The sequence below is a fragment of the Oryctolagus cuniculus genome, chromosome 10 (genome assembly GCF_964237555.1).
Source record: "Oryctolagus cuniculus chromosome 10, mOryCun1.1, whole genome shotgun sequence".
In the NCBI taxonomy this organism is placed as follows: domain Eukaryota; kingdom Metazoa; phylum Chordata; class Mammalia; order Lagomorpha; family Leporidae; genus Oryctolagus; species Oryctolagus cuniculus.
This window is the reverse complement of record NC_091441.1, coordinates 106,113,599-106,133,583: the sequence shown is the minus strand read 5'-3', so window position 1 is coordinate 106,133,583 and position 19,985 is coordinate 106,113,599. Positions and strand designations below refer to the sequence as shown.

Below are 19,985 nucleotides of genomic sequence, written 5' to 3'. Positions count from 1 at the left end.
AGCTCTTTGAAATACATAAATAAATCTTAAAAAAAAAAAAAATGAAAACACAACCCTACCATTCTAAATACTTATCTGTCTTGTACTCATAAAAGAAACAGAATCAACTTCATTTTCAAACTGAGGGCTAGTTTTTACTGAGCCATGTGCTTGGACATCTAGGCCCCCTTTGAAGCCCAGTAATGAGGGGCTGCAGCCCACTCTACAAACACCCTGGAGCGCAGGCTGGCAGAGCTCACAGCCACGCACAGTCAGTCATGGACCCGCCATTAAAACTGGATCAGCAACCTCTAACGTCCTGTTGACATATTGCATCTGTGTAGGATGTGGGAGAAAAAGTTCAAAGCCTATGGGTTTTTTCCCTAACGTTTAAAAAAAAAGTTTCCCCATTTTACTAAATATTCATTTAAAATATGGGTTCTTGGGCTGTCATTGCGGTACAAGGTGTTAAGCCACTGCCTGCACTGCCAGCATACCATGTGAGCACGCATTTCAGTCCCAGCTGCTCCACTTCACAGTTGCTACTGTGCCTGGAAAAGCAGAAAAAGGCTTAAGTGCTTGGGCCCCTGGACCCCAGTGGGAGACCAGCATGGAGTTCCTGGATCCTGGCTTCAGACTGGCCCAGCTTGGGCCTCTGCAGTCATTTGGGGAGTGAGACAGTAGATAGAAGATATTTAAGAGAATGTGTGTGTGTGTGTGTGTGTGTCTTTCTAACATTGCCTTTCAAATAAAATAAATCTTTTATTTTTTTTCTTTTATTTATTTTTTTTTTTAATTTTTTGACAGGCAGAGTGGACAGTGAGAGAGAGAGACAGAGAGAAAGGTCTTCCTTTGCCGTTGGTTCACCCTCCAATGGCTGCCAACTCCAGTGCGCTGCGGCCGGCACAATGCGCTGATCTGATGGCAGGAGCCAGGTGCTTCTCCTGGTCTCCCATGGGGTGCAGGGCCCAAGCACCTGGGCCATCCTCCACTGCACTCCCGGGCCACAGCAGAGAGCTGGCCTGGAAGAGGGGCAACCGGGACAGAATCCAGCGCCCTAACCGGGACTAGAACCTGGTGTGCCAGCGCCACAAGGCGGAGGATTAGCCTATTGAGCCGCGGCGCTGGCATAAAATAAATCTTTTAAAAAATAAAATATGGGTTCTTTTTGCCATATTGTTTTCTAATGTATAGTTTACAAAGCTCTCTTTGAACGTAGTCACTATTGTCGTTAATATCTTCATTGTTTCAATGGGCATTCTTGGATAAACACTTGTGCACATCTTTTACCCTGTTCATAGGATGATATAGTTCTAAAAGTGGATTCAAAGGTATTTAAGGTGTAATACATGACAGCTTGCTTGTCATAAAATATATACTAATTTATAACAATGATAAATAAAAATTACATGTTTATCGCATACAACATGCTTTTTAAATATATATATACATAATAGAATGACTAAATGAAGCCGCTTGGGGCAGATGTTTGACACAGGGGTGAAGATGCCATTGGAGACGCTCACATCCCATAGCTGAACCCCTGGGCTCAAGACGCACCTCACTCCCAATTCCAATTTCCTGTTTACGCGTACCCTGAGATGCAGCAGGGTGATGGTGATGGCCAGTCATTAGGCGATCAGGATTAATGATGTTCAGAATACTTTTCCATATACCCAGCCATTTGTGTATTTTCTTTATGAAATGTCTATTGTGGTACTTTCTCCCCCCCTTTTTTTGAAAGCTAGCTACTAACTTCTTATCAGAAGTATGGCTTGTACACTTTCTGCTCTTCTGTAAGTTGACTTTTTATCCTGTGGATTGTTTCCTCGGCTATGCAGAGGATTTTCCATTTGATAACATCTCATTTGTCAATTTTTGGTTTTTGTCGCGCGTGCTTTGGGATTCAAGGGATCTACTAATTTAAAAGGCAGACAGCGGTGTTGGGAAAATACACATCTCACTAGACTCTCCATGAGCGCTATTTTTAAAAGAACTCTACCAGTTTGTTTTTTCTTAGTAGCTTATTATTTCAACACAGTTTCGTTCGATTACTAAACCACAGCGACTCTTTGGTGTGTGTACTGTTAGGAATGGCCTCCGCGTGCCCTTTCTCTATTTTTCCTTCTCAGTGCAAAACTGTGGCTCGTTGACCTCACTGCCTGGTTTTCTTCTCTGAGTAATACGCTACGGCAAAGAACGCTAAGTGATAACACATGTTCAAGTCCGAATAAGAATGTGCCAAGAAAGTCATGGAGAATTACTTGAAACTCAGACCACTGTTTAGTCTGGCAGCTCTGGTGTCCTTTAATTATAAGACAAAGACCCGTCTGTACAGCAACACTGTAATATATTCTGACCAATAACTGTCATCACATAACATCAGAAGACTCTCAGTATGGAAGATGACTTAGGGCTGAGACAGGATCAGTGAGTCCAGAATCTGTGTTTGATGGTTCCTGTTACATTTCGTCCAGTTGGGTTTCACTCTGATCTACCAAGCTGAGTGACAGTAGCAGGTGTATGCATTATATTCAGAACAATGCACGACCTTATTAAGAGAAGATAAACAACAAATACAATTTCCAAGAATGAAGAATACGTTAACTGTTAAGTGGCAAATTATCTTGGTAAATCACCAAAACAAAGTGCAAATGTTGAAACAAAACTATGAACCTGAAAAACTTGCCAGACAGTACAGAGTGAGGGATTCCTTTAGAATTCAGAAGGCACACTGATTTTATCAAGAGATTATGTTTAGCTATTATTTCTACAGTTAGGATGCCCTGAGCTGATGGTTTTCCTGGCTCTAAAAACCAAATAAATAAAGGTTCCTGGGTTAACTACAGACTCCATAACTACATAAACACAAGATCTAAGGGCACCATAGAAATGTTTTACTGTGAGACAATGTTACCTTGTAACTTGCACTGTTTTCAGGGCTGCATATTTTAACACCATCAGAAGCAAAATAAATTTGTTTTGCAGATACAAAAGAACCAAAAAGTATTAACTGATGAGCCAAGAAGCAAAGATTTTAACAAGGACAGTTGGAAACGCCCATCAGGAAAAGATAAATAAGTGTATCAGTTTAAATAAATACAGCCTGCATTATTACCCTTTTTTATATCTCTTATGAAACCACTAAAACAAAGATGTGACTCTGAAATTCAATAAACAATTAACTTTTCTAAGAAAATAAAAAGTTTTCAAAAAACAAAGAATATGCTTTTTAAATGGTGAAGATATTCACACTTACGGTGCTGGACAAAGAATGGACAATGGTTTACTATGGTCAAAGACAACGGTTTACTACAGTTTCTGTGCACACAGGAGAAACCAGGCGTTCCCTTGCCGGGTTACACCTGCTTGGGTGGCTAACAGTCCGTGGAAGCTTGTGATGGTCTGAGTGACAGTCTGATCTTAGCGATGTCACCGTCAGCGCCACCTTCTCGAGACATCGACGTCCTCGTCCCAGCACTGTGCAAGCGGTAGGTCCCGCTGCTCCTAGCTCTCAGCCCACCAGCTAGGAAAGAGGCGCTCTACACTCACCCACGGCAAACTCTCTGCACAAATCCCACGGCAGGGCTGCTCGGTCTGTCTGAGTCCCTTCTTCCTCATGACTGGTGAACTGAGGCACTGCCACTGATCTAAGCCCAACCTCTAACTCCTCAGGAGGCTTGGACTCTGGCCCTGGAACTCAGCTCACACTCAAGATCTCCGGAAGTGAAACACCTATGGTATCTGAGCACTACTGCTTTCACAATGCTTTCAGGCCTCCTCCACCACGGCCACAGGGGCTGTGGAACTGTCTCCCTGGGTCTCCGAGTGGTCGAGCAAGCCCTGGGTTCTTCCAAGTAAGGGCGAAAAGGTTGGGCACCATTCTTCTAAGGTGACGATCTCTAGACCTCTACCTAAACACAGAAGACTGTAAATGAAGAGTAACTGGCTGCAGTCCCCGGAACAGCCCAGCCACTGGGAGCAGAGCCCTACGTGAAATGCTGCCTGCCAACGCCATCACGCAGTGAGCGGTTCACGCCTCGGCACCAAGCGAGCAAAGAGACGTCAGCATGGAGGCTCCCTTCAGGGCTCCGGATGTTACTCCACGAAGAAAGCAGAGGACTAGCGAAGTGACCAAGCTGCCAGCCTCCCGGGCTGCTTTGATCACACCGACTTTCCAAAGACAATGTTGTTTCTGACAGAGATGAACAGCTTCAGAGAACCTAGCTCCATCTCACGCGATCCAGGACAGGGAGGAAATGTTTATCAAGTCATCATCAATTTAGCAGACTTTCCTGTGATGCTGAGTCAGGTAATGGAAGAAAACAAGCAGAAGTACTTACTATTCACAGCAGGCCAAACTCACAGAAGAGATTTTTATAACATGAAAACATAAATAATGTCAAAACAGATTTCGATCAATTACTATTGATTTTCCTCCGCAAATGACTGAGGAAAAAATAACTTGGAGCAAAGTTTCAAGTTTTTAAGCCGATGTCCTTTCACAGTCTTATCAAAAGGAGAATACTGGAGTGAATCAAGACAATTAATTGAACACTTCTTCCCTGAGTTCTCACGTAAAGATTTACATGAGTTCTTGTAGGAGACCCAAGGATGAGTTGTATCATAATCAACATAGTGACAACAAGAGGTCAACCTGACAGCGGAGTTTAAGTCATGGCCCAGAGAAAGATTCAAAGCCTACAAGGATGGGAGAAGGAAAAGGGTGAACTACATGAGGAAGGTAGACTCACATTACAAATAAAACGCTAGTAGGAGCTGCTCCACGGTGAGAAGCAAAGAAGGACGGTGTGAAAACCCCACGGGGACAGCAGAGAAACAATGGAGAAGCATGGTTTTGCTTCTATCCATGCCTCTGAGGATGACCATGTTAAGAAATCAGACTGTGAGGCTGGCGCTGTGATGTAGCAGGTAAAGCCACCGCTTGTGGTCCTGGTATTGTTTGTGGGCATCAGTTCAAGTCCTGGCTGCTCCACTTCCAACCCAGCTCCCTGCTAATGCACCTGGGGAAGCAGCAGAAGATGGCCCAAGTGCTTGGGACCCTGCACCCACATGGGAGACCCAGAAAAAGTTCCTGGCTCCTGGCTTTGCATCAGCCCAGCTCCAGCCATTGCAGCCACGTGGACGGTGAACCAGTGGATGGAAGATCTCCATCTACCCCTCCCCTCTCCTCTGTTCCCTCCCCCTTTCTTACTCTTTCACTAACTCTGCCTTTCAAAATAAGTAAATCTTTAAAAAAAGAAAGCAATTATTGCCATAAACAAGTATGACACACACCAAAAAAGACTTCAAACAGATTAACTCTAAATCCCATTGTGATACTGACTTGTGTTTCTAAAAACAGTGGCTCTGTTGTGTGGTATAAATGGACAAGGTCACCTGGGCTCAAAATCTCACCTTCCTTCAAGTTGATTGTGGGGCTTAGGACATACAAATCCCCCGGGGGCCTTTTTCTGATGTATACAATGAAGACTTTGGCCCAGTGTTCTCAGCATGTCATTCTACTCTGCATTTTTGAAGCTCTAATACCTTGGGGGCCTTGCTACACCCTGGAAGGAATGCCCACGCCTGGGCTAGCCGATAATAAAGAACTCAGCTTTGAGTATGCCTCTGCTCTGCGAACACTGCAATCCAGAGTCCACACCCCTTACCACTGCCTTTTCTGAGTCCTTGCGACTCCAGGGAACTACTCCCCTGTCCTCAACCACTCTAGAGCCAGGCACTAGACAATCTGACACAGCAGAGCCGACTGAAATTACTCAAACTGGTCAGTCCCAAGTCTTCCTGCCCTGGTCTCCTGTTCCTTCCCAGGAATACCACACTGAACGTCCCCGTTCACATTCCCCCACCTCTGGGTCATCCCCTGGGACCTCCCCTCATGGTCCCCAGGGATGCAGCATGGCCCTGCTCTTGGGATCCCGGAGCGTAAGTGACTGCCTTTCTCACAGCAGGCATCTCCTTTCTGTTGATTTCATCACACTCAACCCAGAATATAATCCACATTTTAAAACAAATCATCTCCAAAGTTCCTTACAGCTCTAAAATTCTTATACTTCACATGAATGAAGACAAAAAACATTTTTTTCTGTAGGTCAAGAATCAGGATTTTTTTTAAATAGTCTCAGCAAGTATGTTAGGTTATGCCACACATGGAGTCTCTCATGCATTTCCTTGTCAATTTGGAACCCTTTAAAAATGTCAACACCACTCCTACCCTACAAGCCACACGAAAGCAGGCTGCAAGCCGGTTGTCCCTATGGATCATCATTTGTCAATGCCTGTTTAGGTAACAGGGCAATCAGCAGACCCTAGGATGACTAGAAAGACCTAAGAAGCTTTACCGAATCCAAACCCTGATTTAAAACCACTCTACGGGGCACAACTGAGGAATCTCTCCTTGTAAATGTGTACAATGAACTCTAAGTAGTTTCTTTATAAATTTCACACCAAAAAGAACCATCTACTCCTGACCCAGAAATAACTGCTGAGTATTCAAGTGCCTGTGAACTCGCATCTCGGCTCAAAGAGAACAATGAGAAAACACCACTGTGTTCAAAGAACTCTCTTGGCTAGGGTCCAGCAGATGCAAACTCCACGGGCTCACAAATTGAGAAATCCATTTTGTGTGTGTGGACAAAGTAAGTCATCTATTCTAAATACTCATAAATTGTCAATTTCTCTAGAACCAGATAAGACAACATAAAAGAAATGCAACCAACTGTCAACTCTTCTTTTTAAATTGGAAGTGGTATTTGACTCTCAACTTTTGAAGCTAGATAACAGCCACTAGAAATTGGGGGGAAAAAAACAGACTTTCCCGTAAAAAGAAAAAAATGCTAAACTTCAAGAGCAAAATAAAAATCTTACGCTCATAACTATGATAGTAGTCTCAGTGGGGGAATAAAAAAAAAAAGTACCTTAGTAGAGTCCTCATCAAAATTAGGCCAACTTTAATTTCCAAATTCTTCTTAAATTTAAAATTTACTTATTTGAAAGCCAGAGTTACAGAGAATAGAAGAGAGAGATCTCCTATCTACTGGTTCACTTTCTAGATGGCTGCAACAGCCAGGGGTTAGGCCAGGCTCAATTCCTGAGTTTCATCTGGTCTCTCACAGGGTTGGTGGATGCCCAAACACTTGAGCCCCTGCTGCTACTTTTCCCAGGCCATTAGCAGAGATCTGGATGGAAAGTGGAGCAGCCAGGACACAAACCCGTGCCCCTAAGGGATTCCAGCATCACAGGTGGTGGCTTTACCTGCTATGCCACAATGCAGGCCTCTTCTTCCATAACTGTTAAACACCAATAATTCATGCTGAACAAATATACAACAGTATGATCCTACAAACAAGACAGAAAGGGGGTAAAGTGTTTGATGCCACATACTGATAAAAGGAACAAAAACACCAGTTATGATCAGTATTTTTAAATTTTTTACATTTGCTTTATTCCCTGAAATTGTACTTTAATAAGTGTGTGTGTCTGTGTGTGTGTGTGTGTGTGTGTGTGGACCCAACTGGACCATGTGGCTAAGAACAATGGAACACGGACTATGTCCACAAAACATGAAAGAGCGATTTTAGTGCACACGCTCAAGAGCTCACTCTGTGGCAGAAATCATGTATTTCATTCCGCCCGTGAAGGATGATGGGAACCCACAGAAGAGTGCCCCTCAAAGGGAAACGGAAGTCGTTGAGACTGACCATGAAGCTTTTTAGTACCCACACACTTCCCGAGAAGCAACAAACTGCTTCTGGAGAAATCAGCTCATTCTAATCCCTTTTCGTAAGACTGGCTGGCTGGCTGGCTGGCTGATTGATTTGCAAGGCACAGTGACAGCAAAATAGAAAGATCTTCCATTCTCTGCATCACTTTCCCCAGTCCCAGCAGCGTCCAGAGTTGGGCCAGGGCAAAGCCAGGAGCTCTAGCTGGGTCTCCCAGATGGGTAGCAGGGAAGCAGGATCAGGAGCACTAAGCAGCCAAGGCCTGACCCAGGACTGAAATGTGGGGTCCAGGCATCCCAAGCAGCAACTTAATACCTGCCTAGCAATGCATTCTTTTTTTTCTTTTGAAGATTTATTTATTTATTTATTTGAAAGTCAGAGTTACACAGAGAGAGGAGAGGCAGAGAGAGAGAGAGAGGTCCTCCATCCACTGGTTTACTCCCCAGATGGCCACAACGGCCGGAGCTGCGCCGATCTGAAGCCAGAAGCTTCTTCTGGGTCTCCCACTTGGGTGCTGGGGCCCAAGGACCTGGGTCATCTTCTACTGCTTTCCCAGGCCATAGCAGAGAGCTGGATAAGAAGTAGAGCGGCCAGGTCTCGAACCGGTGACCATATGGCTTCAGGCCAGGGCATTAACCCACTGCACCACAGCGCCGGCCCCGCAATTCGTTCTAACAAAAAAGACAGACAGAAAGACAGAAAGAAAGAAAAGAAAGAAAAAAGGAAATTGTATTTTTTTTTTTTTTTTGACAGGCAGAGTTAGACAGTGAAAGAGAGAGAGAGAAAGGTCTTTCTTCCATTGGTTCACCCCTCAAATGGCCGCCACACTGTGCCAATCCGAAGCCAGGAGCCAGGTGCTTCCTCCTGGTCTCCCATGCGGGTGCAGGGACCCAAGCACTCGGGCCATCCTCCACTGCACTCCTGGGCCACAGCAGAGAGCTGGACTGGAAGAGGAGCAACCGGGACAGAACCAGCGCTCCGACCGGGACTAGAACCTGGAGTGCTGGCGCTGCAAGCAGAGAATTAGCCTATTGAGCCGCGGAGCCAGCCGGAAATTCTATTTCATCTGTTATTTGACTCACTGATCTTTCATCAGAGAAATCCCTCAGCTTTATAAATGGAACCAGCTCATTCTGACAACAGAGAAGCATCTCTGATGATCTCGACTTTTGCTTTTACCAAGCAACAAAACAGAAATTATAATATACCAAGATACTGCAAAAAAATATCTTCCTGAAAAGGAAACTCAAATGGAAGCCACCTTGGGATTCGGGCGTTCTCAGTGGCTTAGGCAAGTGTTAATCCCAGTCAACCCAAAGAGACAGCCCCCAAGTAGTCCCCTCCTGCTACTGGGACACTGGGAATTCTTCCAACTCTTCACAGGATGCTGGAGCTCTGGTTAGGACTCAGTGGCATCAAAATGCTTCCACCTGCCACACAGGCTACCTATCCCAGAACTATTTCCTTTGCCAGTTCTTCCTCTAATCATCGTGAAAAGGAAGAAGGCGAGTAGACTGGGAGAACAAAGAGGAGGAAGAGCCGGTATAGAGAGAAGGGGGAAGAAGACAAGAAGAGCAGTGACACAACGCTTCTGTGGACCAGATGCTGACATAGTGCCCGTGTCTTCCAGAGGAGGGAACCTACGAACAACAGGTGAGGGGACTTGGCCAAAACCAAACAAGCAATTGGGTAAATCCCTTTAGATACAATCCTGCTCCTCTGGGACACTGTCTGTCCCTGGGAAATCACTGCATTTTTCAAATAAAAGCCTATTTATGCATTTGTCTCCTCCATGAAAACTAAGTCCGCATGGAGTGAGAATGTTCATCACTGATCTGGTCATCACTCAGCAGTTACTGATTAGAATGTCTGATAAATGAGTGAATCTAAGAGTGAATTAATGCATCAAGAATGAACAATCGGTAACTTCAGGCCAGAAGTGCTTTCCACTATAGGCTACATACTACTGACTCAGCAAGAACTTCACTTGAGAGAATCCTAAACTTTCATTCCACTAGAAAGCCCTTTAATGAATCTTGCCATAAAACAAATAACTAACTTTGAGCAAACTAAGAGGATAACAATTCTTCTTGGATACACATCCAAATTGTCATTTTTTTTCTTGTAGTTCACTACAAGAGCTAAATTTTCTCCAAAAGAATTCAAAAGAGTTCAAATTTAATTTGTTTGCAGGGGAAGATTTGCTGAGAGCTAATTAGCAACAAGCTAATGGCAACAAGCGAGCAGGGTATTGCGCTCTAAGGAGAACGGTTTGGCACAACCTACTGTAAAATTAAGTAGAGAGAAGAGGGCAGAGATGCGGGGAATTAAACTCAATAACAAACTAGATATACCAGGGCAGTAGAGTTTTTTTAAAAAATAAAAATTCCTGTCTTGTATGTCTGTTATATATATATAGAACATTTAATATATAATATTACATATTACATATTACATATTATATTTATTATTTATTTATTTGAGAGGCAGTAACAGAGAGGAGGGAGTCCAAGGGAAACGTCTTCCATCTGCTGGTTCCCTCCCCAAATAGCCATGACTGTCAGAGCTGGGCCTATCTGAAGCCAGGAGCTTCTTCCGGGTCTGCCGCCTCTGCAGGTGGAGGCTTAGCCTACTCTGCCCCAGCACCGGGCCCTGTGCTAGTCTGCCTTGTGTTGCTCTAACAGAATACCGAGAGTGGGTAATTTATAAAGCAAAGAAGTCTGGTGCTGGAATCGGGGATGTTCAAGATCAGGCAGCGGCATCCGCGGAGGGCCTTGGGCTGCTTCAGAACATGGCCAAAGTCAGAAGGGTATGGAAGGGGCCTGGCCGCCCACAGAGCTCACCCACTCCATTGAGAAACCATGCGTGCATTCATCCACCACGTGACCCAGACACCTCTCGCTGGGCCCCACCTCTCATCCCCGCAGCACCGAGGAGTTCACTCTCTAGAGGGGACATGGAAACCCCAGCAACGTGCTACCTGAATTTGGCCATGCACGTGGCCCTCGTTTAAAGGAGAACTGCAGGGGTGGGTCTTGTGGCACAGCAGGCTAGGCCGCTGCATGGGGCGCCTGAATCCTCCATCACAGTACCAGTTTGAGTCCCAGCATCTCCACTTCCAATCCAGCTCCCTACAAATGCATCCCAGGAGGCAGCAGGTGATGGTCCCAGCCCTTGGGGCCCTGCCACCCACATGGGAGGCCCAGATGGAATTCTGCACTCCTGGCTTCTTTGGCACAGCCAGTCCTGGCTGTGCAGCCGTCTGGGGAATGAACCAGAAGATATATGCTGGTTCTCCCTCACTCCCTATTCCCTTCCCTCCTTGCCTTTCAAGTAGATGAAAATAAACAGTTTAAAAGGGGGACCAATAAATACTCAATGGTACTATGACTAAGCTTTTAAGGGTTTCTTTATTGACTAAGAATCCTATAAAACAAGAATAAACACATAAAAATAATTATGATTTGCTTGACATAAGGAAGTTTAATGTTCCAACAGTTATTACTTGCCACACTCAGGTCTTAATAGATACTAGCTAAATTAAGATACACATCCATCGAAGAACATGACGCTGATGGATCCAATTAGTAGGTTAAATTTATAACAGATGATTCATGGTTTTCTTTATATGACTAGAAATTGCTTACGACAATTAAGGCATTCTAGGGCCAGTGTTGTGGAAGAGCGGATTAAGCTACCACCTGCGACACCAGCATCCTGCTCCTCTTCCAATCCAGCTCCCTGCTAATGAGCCTGGGCAAGCAGGAAAAGACAGCCCAAGTGTCTCGGCCCCTGCACCCAACAGGGAGACCTGGCTCCACGCTTCAGCCTGGCTCAACCCTGGTCAGTGTGGCCATCTGGGGTGTGAACCATCAGATAAAAGATCTCTCTCCTCTTCTCCCTCTGTAACTCTTTTTTGCAAGTAAGTAAATACATCTTTTTAATTCTATACATTTATAGGCAGGCATTTCTTAAAAGATTTATTTATTGTGAAAGTCAGTGTTATAAAAAGAGGAAGAAAAATAGAAAAAGGGATCTTCCATCCACTGGTTCACCAACCAGATGGCCTCAAAGGCCAGTGCTGGGCCAAGCCAAAGCCAGTAGCTGGAGCTTCCTCTGGGTCCTTCATGTGGGTGGCAGGGACCTAAACACTTGGGTCATCTTCGTTGCTTTTCCCAGGCCATTAGCACAGAACTGGATCAGAAGTGGAGCACCCAGAACACTAATGCTAACTGGTAACCACATGGGACGCTGGCTCATCAGGTGGCAGCTTTACTCATTGCACAGCAATGCCAGCCCCCAGGCAAGTATTTTCTCTCAACATTACTGCTACCAAATCCCTAAGGTCAATAAGTTAGGATTTTGGGGACTTGCCACAATCAGTGCCAATATGCCTCAACGTTAAGTTTAATCTCGTTTTGGTTATAGGAAGCAAATAAATACGGAACATTCACCAAAAAAATTTTAAAAATCCCAAATGAAAGCAAATACTAAAAACCAGAAATAGGACAAAATATTATCTGGTCACAAATCAATAAAACTAGAAATTTAATTTAAGTCAAAGCCTCAATTTTCACAAATCAGAGTGACAAGGACTGCATATACACCATTTTGATAAAGATTTTGCACTAACAGGCACTCTCATACACAGCCAGTCAGGGAGAAACTATTGCAACTTAGACTGGGAACAACTGGGCAACATTTTTGTCTGTTTGATTTTAGATTTAATTATTTGCAAGGCATAGTTACAGAGAAGCAGAGGCAGAGAGAGACAGAGAGAGAGAGAGAGAGGAGCTGTGCTGATCCGAAGCCAGGAGCTACTTACAGGTCTCCCATGCAGGTAAAGGGACCCCAAGGACCTGGGCCATCTTCTACTGCTTTCCCAGGCCACAGCAGAGAGCTGGATCTGAAGTGGAGCAGCAGGGACTCAAATCAGCGCCCAAATGGGATGCTGGCACTGCAGGTGGTGGCTTTGTCCAGTACACCACAGTGCCGTCCCTGGGCAACATCTTTCTTTTTTTTTTTTTTTTTTTTTTTTTTTTTTTTTTTTTGACAGGCAGAGTGGACAGTGAGAGAGAGACAGAGAGAAAGGTCTTCCTTTGCCGTTGGTTCACCCTCCAATGGCCGCCGCGGCCGGCGCGCTGCGGCCGGCGCACCGCGCTGATCCGATGGCAGGAGCCAGGAGCCAGGTGCTTTTCCTGGTCTCCCATGGGGTGCAGGGCCCAAGCACCTGGGCCATCCTCCACTGCACTCCCTGGCCACAGCAGAGGGCTGGCCTGGAAGAGGGGCAACCGGGACAGAATCCGGCGCCCCGACCGGGACTAGAACCCGGTGTGCCGGCGCCGCTAGGCGGAGGATTAGCCTAGTGAGCCGCGGCGCCGGCCTGGGCAACATCTTTCAATACTACAAATGTTTAGACCCGAGATTCTTCAACTTCTCTGTACAATCAGCAGGGAACCTTCAGCACCCAGTGACACAACCATCAGCTCTAGAGGTTGTGATTTAATGGTCCTGGCTTAAGACTCAGATTTAGAATTTTTAAAAGATCCCCAGTCCTGATTACTTACCCTGTTCATATATTCACACGAGTGATAAATAACCTATGTCACCAATTGCAGCTTTTAAAAATAATGCTAGTGGCTGGCACTGTGGCATAGCAGGTAAAGCCGCCGCCTGCAGTGCTGGCATCCCATATGGGTGCCAATTTGAGTCCAGGCTGCTCCATGTCTGATCCAGCTTCTACTGTGGCCTGGAAAGCAGTAGAAAACAGCTGAAATGCTTGGGCCCCTGCACCCGTGTGGGAGATCTGTAAGAAGCTCCTGGCATTCCTAAAGTTGTATCTATGTAAAAATGCATTCATTAAATAAAAATGTTAAAAAAAAAAATCCTGGCTTTGGTTTGGCGCAGCTCCAGCCATTGCAGCCATATGGCAAGTGAACCAACAGATGGAAGACCTCTCTCTCTTTCTCTCTGCAACTCTGCCTTTCAAATAAATAATCTTCAAAATAAATAAGTAATGAAAATAGAATAAAAGTTGTTAAATAAAAATAATGCCAGGACAGTAATAGATTAGAAAAAATACCCTCCAGGTGGGAATAGCCATAAAGTGCAATAAAAGAGGTACAGATAGCACATACATTGTTTTTCAAGAAAGCTATGTGCAAAGAGGTGCAGAGCAGTTAACAGCATGCTGACATCTGTGTGATCTGTCTCTCTTGCACACACAGACACACACCCACACACTGGGAACAGTAGCTATCACTTTGGAAAAAGACTTGCTTTTCTCTGGCTACTCTTTCAAATGTTGATGTCTGCAATACCCTATGTATTAATTCTTGAAAATAAATGTAAAACATAAAATCAATCCAATCAAATCATTCCGCAGGGAAACTGAATTTCTCCAAGCCAACGTTTAGAGACACAGGAGAGCTCTGGGGGCAATGACAATGCTCTATCTTATTAAACCTAATGCTTAATAAAGGTCAAACAAAAAGCTTGCACAATACTCAGACTTCCAGAACAATCGGAGTAGGAATGTAAATTGCTTTAACCAATTATGGAAATGGCTGGGTGGTATCTATTGGATCTGGGCAGGCACCAGTGCTGTAGCCCAGCGTGTCCACTCCTGCGTGGGTACCCAATAGAGGGATATGCATTTATCCTCCACAGAGCATGCGCAGAAGTATTTGAGGTGATGTTATTCGTGACAGCAAAAAAACCTGCAACAACCCTGGCACTGCTGAAAGCCAAGAGCACTAGTAGACACGGTGTGGTTGTACAGCGGAAAACCAGGCAGCTGACTGGGTCTACAGAGTGGTGCTGCCGAGACCAAAGAGCTGAGAATAAAGAACAGGACCGGGAAAAAGATGAACAAAGCATCCCTGACCGCGTGCACACATATCCAACCACAATCGTGATGAGAGAAACGGAAATTAAATGAAATAACCTACCTCACTTGTCGCCCTGGCAAAATTCCCAAGCTTGATAGCCAATTTTGACAAGACTACAGATGACTAGACATGCTTCCACATGTCCCTGGGAGGTATAGAATGGCAAACCTCTGGGAGAGAGGGGGTAATTTGATCCTATTTTTAAAATATTCAACGCAGTTGTCTTCGGAGACACGGGTATCATTTCTAGGAGTCATCCTATAAGATGTACATGTATACCCATACTGTGCTGCACGCATGAGGCTATCCATTGCCTGCGCTACCCCAAGATTAGAAACAAGTGCAGCCGTGAGACACTCATTAGATAAATTACAATGCGGTCATATAGTGGAAGATATTAGCACTGCAAATCACAATGTGAAAGCTCCATGGGTACTGAGATAGAAGCGAATCCTGGAGACAGACCCTTCTATCAGTGATAAAATTCAAAGGGCAGGAAAAAAAGTCTGTCACGTGCTTTGCATGTAATAGGGAGAATGATATACAAAACACACATTCACATCAGCCTGCATCTTGTTATAAAATGAGTAAAAGCAGTTAGCCACACAGAAAGACACGAAGGTGGAGAGAGAACAGAGTAGGCTAGGGAAGCAGTAAGGTTCATCACTATCTAACTCTTGATATTGTTCTTTTTCCCCTCAGTAAAAATGTATTACCCATGCTAAAATGTTGTACTCAAAACTCATTTTAAAAAACCCTTTAGGGAAATAAGAACTCCAAAGCCTAATTATTTATGGCTTTTCTCTCTCCCTTCCTTTCCTACCAAGTGGGTGAATGGACTTTGCAAAGTCATACTGAAGTTGATAAGACCTCCCTTTAAAGTGTATGGTGGGGGGAGGTGCTGGCACTGTAGCACAGCGGGTTGAGCTGCCACCTGTGGATGCAGCATACCATATGGGTGCCAGTTTGAGTCCTGACTGCTCCACTTCTGACCCAGTTCCCTGGTAACGAGCCTGGGAAAGCCCCCACGTGGAAAGACCCAGAGGAAGCTCCTGGCTCCTGGCTTTGGATCAGTCCAGCTCCAGCCATTGCAGCCATTTGGGGAATCAATCAGCAGATGGAATATCTCCTTCTGTCTCTCTCCCTCCCTCTCTCTCTGTAACTCTGACTTTCAAATAAATACATAAATGAATAAATAATAAACCTATTTTTTAAAAAAGTGTCTGATGAGGAACATGGAAGGGAGAGGGTGGTAACTGACCTATGATGCTTTGCTCTTGACCTTCTGAGCTTAAGCTAACACTGACATAAGTGAAATCTTACTTTATTATCTTGTTTCTTGAGAAGAGGCAAGCAGAACAAGATCTGGGGAAAGATTCCATGTAAGGAGATGATGGAAACAGGGATGAAAAGCAATTTCAGCTAAGCAAACAATTTAGACATCTTTACAAATGGGTATTCAAAATGTATCATGCCCTTTTAAACTGCCACATAGTATTTGACATTATGATTATATGTATAACTTTTATTTATATTAAATCATGTCAATTATACAAAGTCCTCTCATTTTGAAAATTACTTATCTCAATGGAAATCTTAGTGCACATGTGAGCTTTCCCTAAAACAAATTCTTAGAGAACTGCAAGTTGAAGGTTATGCACCTTGCACATGTTAATTAAGCAGAGTGAATAAACAGTATGAGATACACAATACAATCAGTAGTTAAATGACTACAAAATAAAATGAGAACCCGTTTTCATTATTAGTTTGGCAAAGGTATTGGCAAGAATACAAATAAATACTGATATAAAAAGATCTCCATTTTGATAAGCAAAATAGCAGGAAAACATGTACAGAATGAAACTAATGACACTATCTCTGATTTTTTTTTTAAAGATCAGCCACTGGCGCCAGCGTTATGACATCGCAGGTTAAGCTTCTGCCTGGAACACAGGCATCCAACATGGGCGTGGGTTCCAGTTCCAGTTGTTCCTCTTCCCACCCAGCTCCCTGCTAATGCACCTGGGAAAGCAGTAGAGGATGGCCCAAGTGCTCAGGCCCCTGGACTCATGCAGGAGACCAGAGGAAGCTCCTGGCCTTGGCCGGGCCCTGCTCTGGCTGTTAAAGCCATTTAGCAAACCGGCAGATGCAGGATCTCTTTCTCTCTTTCTCTCCCCTGCTAACTCCACCTTTCAAATAAATTAAATAAATCTTTAAAAACAGGAAAGCCAACCACCACAAAGCAAAGCTATCTAATTCAGTATACTCATATATGTTGAATTTAAGTGGCCAGGAAAAGTTCAGTTAGGATACACACAAAAGGACAAATTATCCATTGGGGAGACAGCTGTGAGGCATTGGGGTTGGGACATAGGGAAGCAAAGGCGATCTCTTGGTTTTAGTGCCAAGATTTAAGATAAAGACAATCTATTCGAATACTGCTTATTTAAACTAAAACAAAAAAGTCATAAAAAATCATCAGGTGAATTCTTATAAATCTAAAAAACAAAAACTCGAGTAAATTCACTATTCACCTAGTCACTAACCATTTTAGCTTCTGTAGACATCATCAATGATCTATTTCTACTTTCCTAGCTTCTCCTCCCCTCCACGTGAAGAAACCGAACTGAATTTAACAGAGAGCAGACAAGAAGGGACAAGAGTCTGAGGCGACTAAGGCCACATGAATGAAAGTAAATGCCTTCTGTTCCGCTGATGAAGGATAAAAGCAGTAGACAGCATTTGTACTTGACGTCTCAAGCCCAGGAAGCAAAGAACTATCTACACTTCTATCCAACTTCCATAGTTTCACTGTCTGTAATTCAATTTCTTCTTTAGGAAGAGAGTCTGATGCCCTGTGAGTCATGAATTTCGAAGGCTTACGGGTCAGGCTCTCCAAAAGGCTACAGACACAGAGAGCTTCAGATTGATAGGTGTGGGGAGCAACTCGGACTAGACTAAGTTACTGGAATTAAGACTTATTCTATGCATCTGCTCTCCCACAATATGGCGCTGGGAGAGAAGAAAACAGCTTCTACACAGCTGCCTCCAGTTCAGCCAATAAACTGTAGGACTTGCTCCTGATTGGAGGAGAGCAGCGTACTTGGCGTGTGGGCAGCCGAGTTAGGATTGGTGGAGGAGGACTATAAAGGAGGAGAGAGACAACATGCACCAGGAACATCTATCAGAAGGAACACCTGTGCAGCCCCCGAGAGAGCCGGCCGGCGGTGTGCCGCTCCCCCGCGGAAGTGGGGAATGTGGCCAGGGGGAACCGCCCTTCCACGGAGGTGGAAGGGACGGTAGCCAACCCGGGAAGAACCAGCAGCAAACCCGGGGAGGGCCGAGCAGACGAAAGAACAGTGCAGGGTCCTGTGTCGTTCCTCCACGAAGACGGGGAGCGACAATAGGGGTGAAAAGGATTCCAATGCAGGGCTCCCCAAATGCTTCTGGAACACAGCACAGAGAATACAGGATGACATTTGCATGGCACCCTCTGGAGAAAGCTACCACAGCCCCAGCCCTGTGGGAGTCCAAGCACAGAGCACCCTGGCTCCGGTCACTCAGCCAGGTACATCCATGAGCCCTGCACACTGCCGGGGGAACTGGTACCAATGGTGACAGCCACTCCTAACAAAGCACTGCCTTCTGTGATGGGACAGCAGACCAGACGAAGTCCAGCTGGGTGGGGCCCTGTGCCCTCGTTCTTCGTAAAAGACTGGCCAGCAACTCTGAAGGTATTCAAACCCCCAAAGGCCCGCTGCCCTGGCCTGCCTAAGAAAACCTGTCGTCTTGTTTCAAAGCAAGGAAGACCTCCTCCTCTCCTGGCCTCTGTGGACCTGGCCATTTCCTCAGACTCAGCGTTCATGGCAGGACTCGAAGCCCCCCAGCACTCAGTGCTGAGCAATCTGTCATCCTCAGAGTTCCGGCTTGGTGATGGGTGAGGTGTCCCCCAGTCGTCCACGTGTTAAAACCCTCAACCCTTGAGTCCTAAGATAAAGGAACAAGGATGAAACAACCCAATTATGGTGTCTGAAGCTGGGCCTCAGGAAGTGAGCAGAGGGGACCGCAGGGGTGAAGCTCCCTGTGATACAGTGCCAATGGTCTTAGTAAAACAAAATAAAAACCAACCACCGGCAGAGGACGAGCGCGTTCCCTGTCTGCCGTCTGTCTCTCACTCTCGCTGCTTCCTGCTCACCCTGTGATTCTCCCTCTCCCTGCATTCCACCACCCACCGCCTTCGTCACCCCCCAGACTCCGAACCTCCACCACAGTAAGCCAAAATAAACTTCTTCTAAGTAACTTATCGCAGGTATTTACCTAAAAAAAAAAAAAAAAAAAAAAAAAAGGCCTAATACAATCTAATACAATCACGTCAGTTTCTTCAAGAAAGGTAAAAAAAGGTCTCCATTAATTGAAACAAGTATGTCAACCTGATATGAGTAATCATCATTAGTAAGTACCACTGAGACTTAGCCAACTGTTCAGTACAAAATGAAGCTCCAACTGACATTTTTAAAAACATATGTATTAACGGTTTTTTTTTTTTTAAGGAATCCATCATTTTAAAGCATCAGTTTTTCACTGGATGGAAACTCCAATGAGGGATAAAATATGAGGACAAAAGCCAAACAGCGTAAATGACATATTCCAAGCCGTGAAACATAAAGAATCACCGCTCTGGCAGCTCAAGTATTGGTCTTTTGGAACCTCATCATCTCTTAACAACGTTTTCAGGAGACAAGCAATTAACTTCAGAGACGAGAAACAAGACAGAGATTTGAGCGCACCGTACCTGGTCAACGCTGGGCTGTGTTCAGTCATTGCGACCAGCAGTTTCAGAGCGTACGCGGGCACTGGGTCGGGCTCTGTGAGAATGTGCTCGTATCTGAAACGACAGGAGATGACTGGGAAAGGCGCAGTCGTCTGGCTCGCTTAAGGGCTCCTCTGAGCCAAGCAAAGCAATGTGCCACAGGTGTAAACATCTGGGGAAAAACAGATACTGACGCCAACTCCTAAGCTATAGGGCCTGCCCAGCCTACTAGCCCCCGAGAAGTGTCCAACAGCTTTCCTGGCCAAGGGTGACAGTATTAACTTACAGAACGTTGCTCTCCGGAAGTTGAAAGTAGCAATCTCGATGCAGCAGTTTTCAGCTGGGTATTGCGCTCAGCATTACAACAAAAGATCCACAAACAAGGGCCAGTGTTTGGCACGCTGTTCAAGACACCACTGGGGACGCCCACACCCCACATCAGAGTGCCTGGATTCCAGTGTCTGAACCCAGCTTCCTGTTACTGTGCACCCAGGGAGGCAGCGAGTGATGCCTCAAGTGCTTTGGGTCCTTGCCGCCCACATGCAAAGCCTGGACTGGTTTCCG

The 19,985-nt window shown here is 45.1% G+C and overlaps 1 protein-coding gene across 13 annotated transcripts in view; it reads right to left on the bottom strand.

Annotated features, from left to right (window-relative positions):
• The window catches only part of ULK4 (unc-51 like kinase 4), a 617,184-nt gene that overhangs the window by 340,619 nt on the left and 256,580 nt on the right, over positions 1-19,985 (bottom strand). For 12 of the 13 annotated variants that reach the window (XR_007921958.2, XM_051852641.2, XM_051852637.2 and 9 more), the window contains one exon: positions 19,404-19,496. The exons of the other annotated variant lie outside the window; for it this stretch is intronic. Coding sequence is in view for 11 of the 12 variants with exons in the window: in XM_051852641.2 (XP_051708601.2) it covers positions 19,404-19,496 (93 nt within the window). In the remaining variant the exon portion in view is untranslated. The remainder of the gene's footprint in view (positions 1-19,403; positions 19,497-19,985) is intronic. 13 annotated transcript variants of the gene reach the window in all.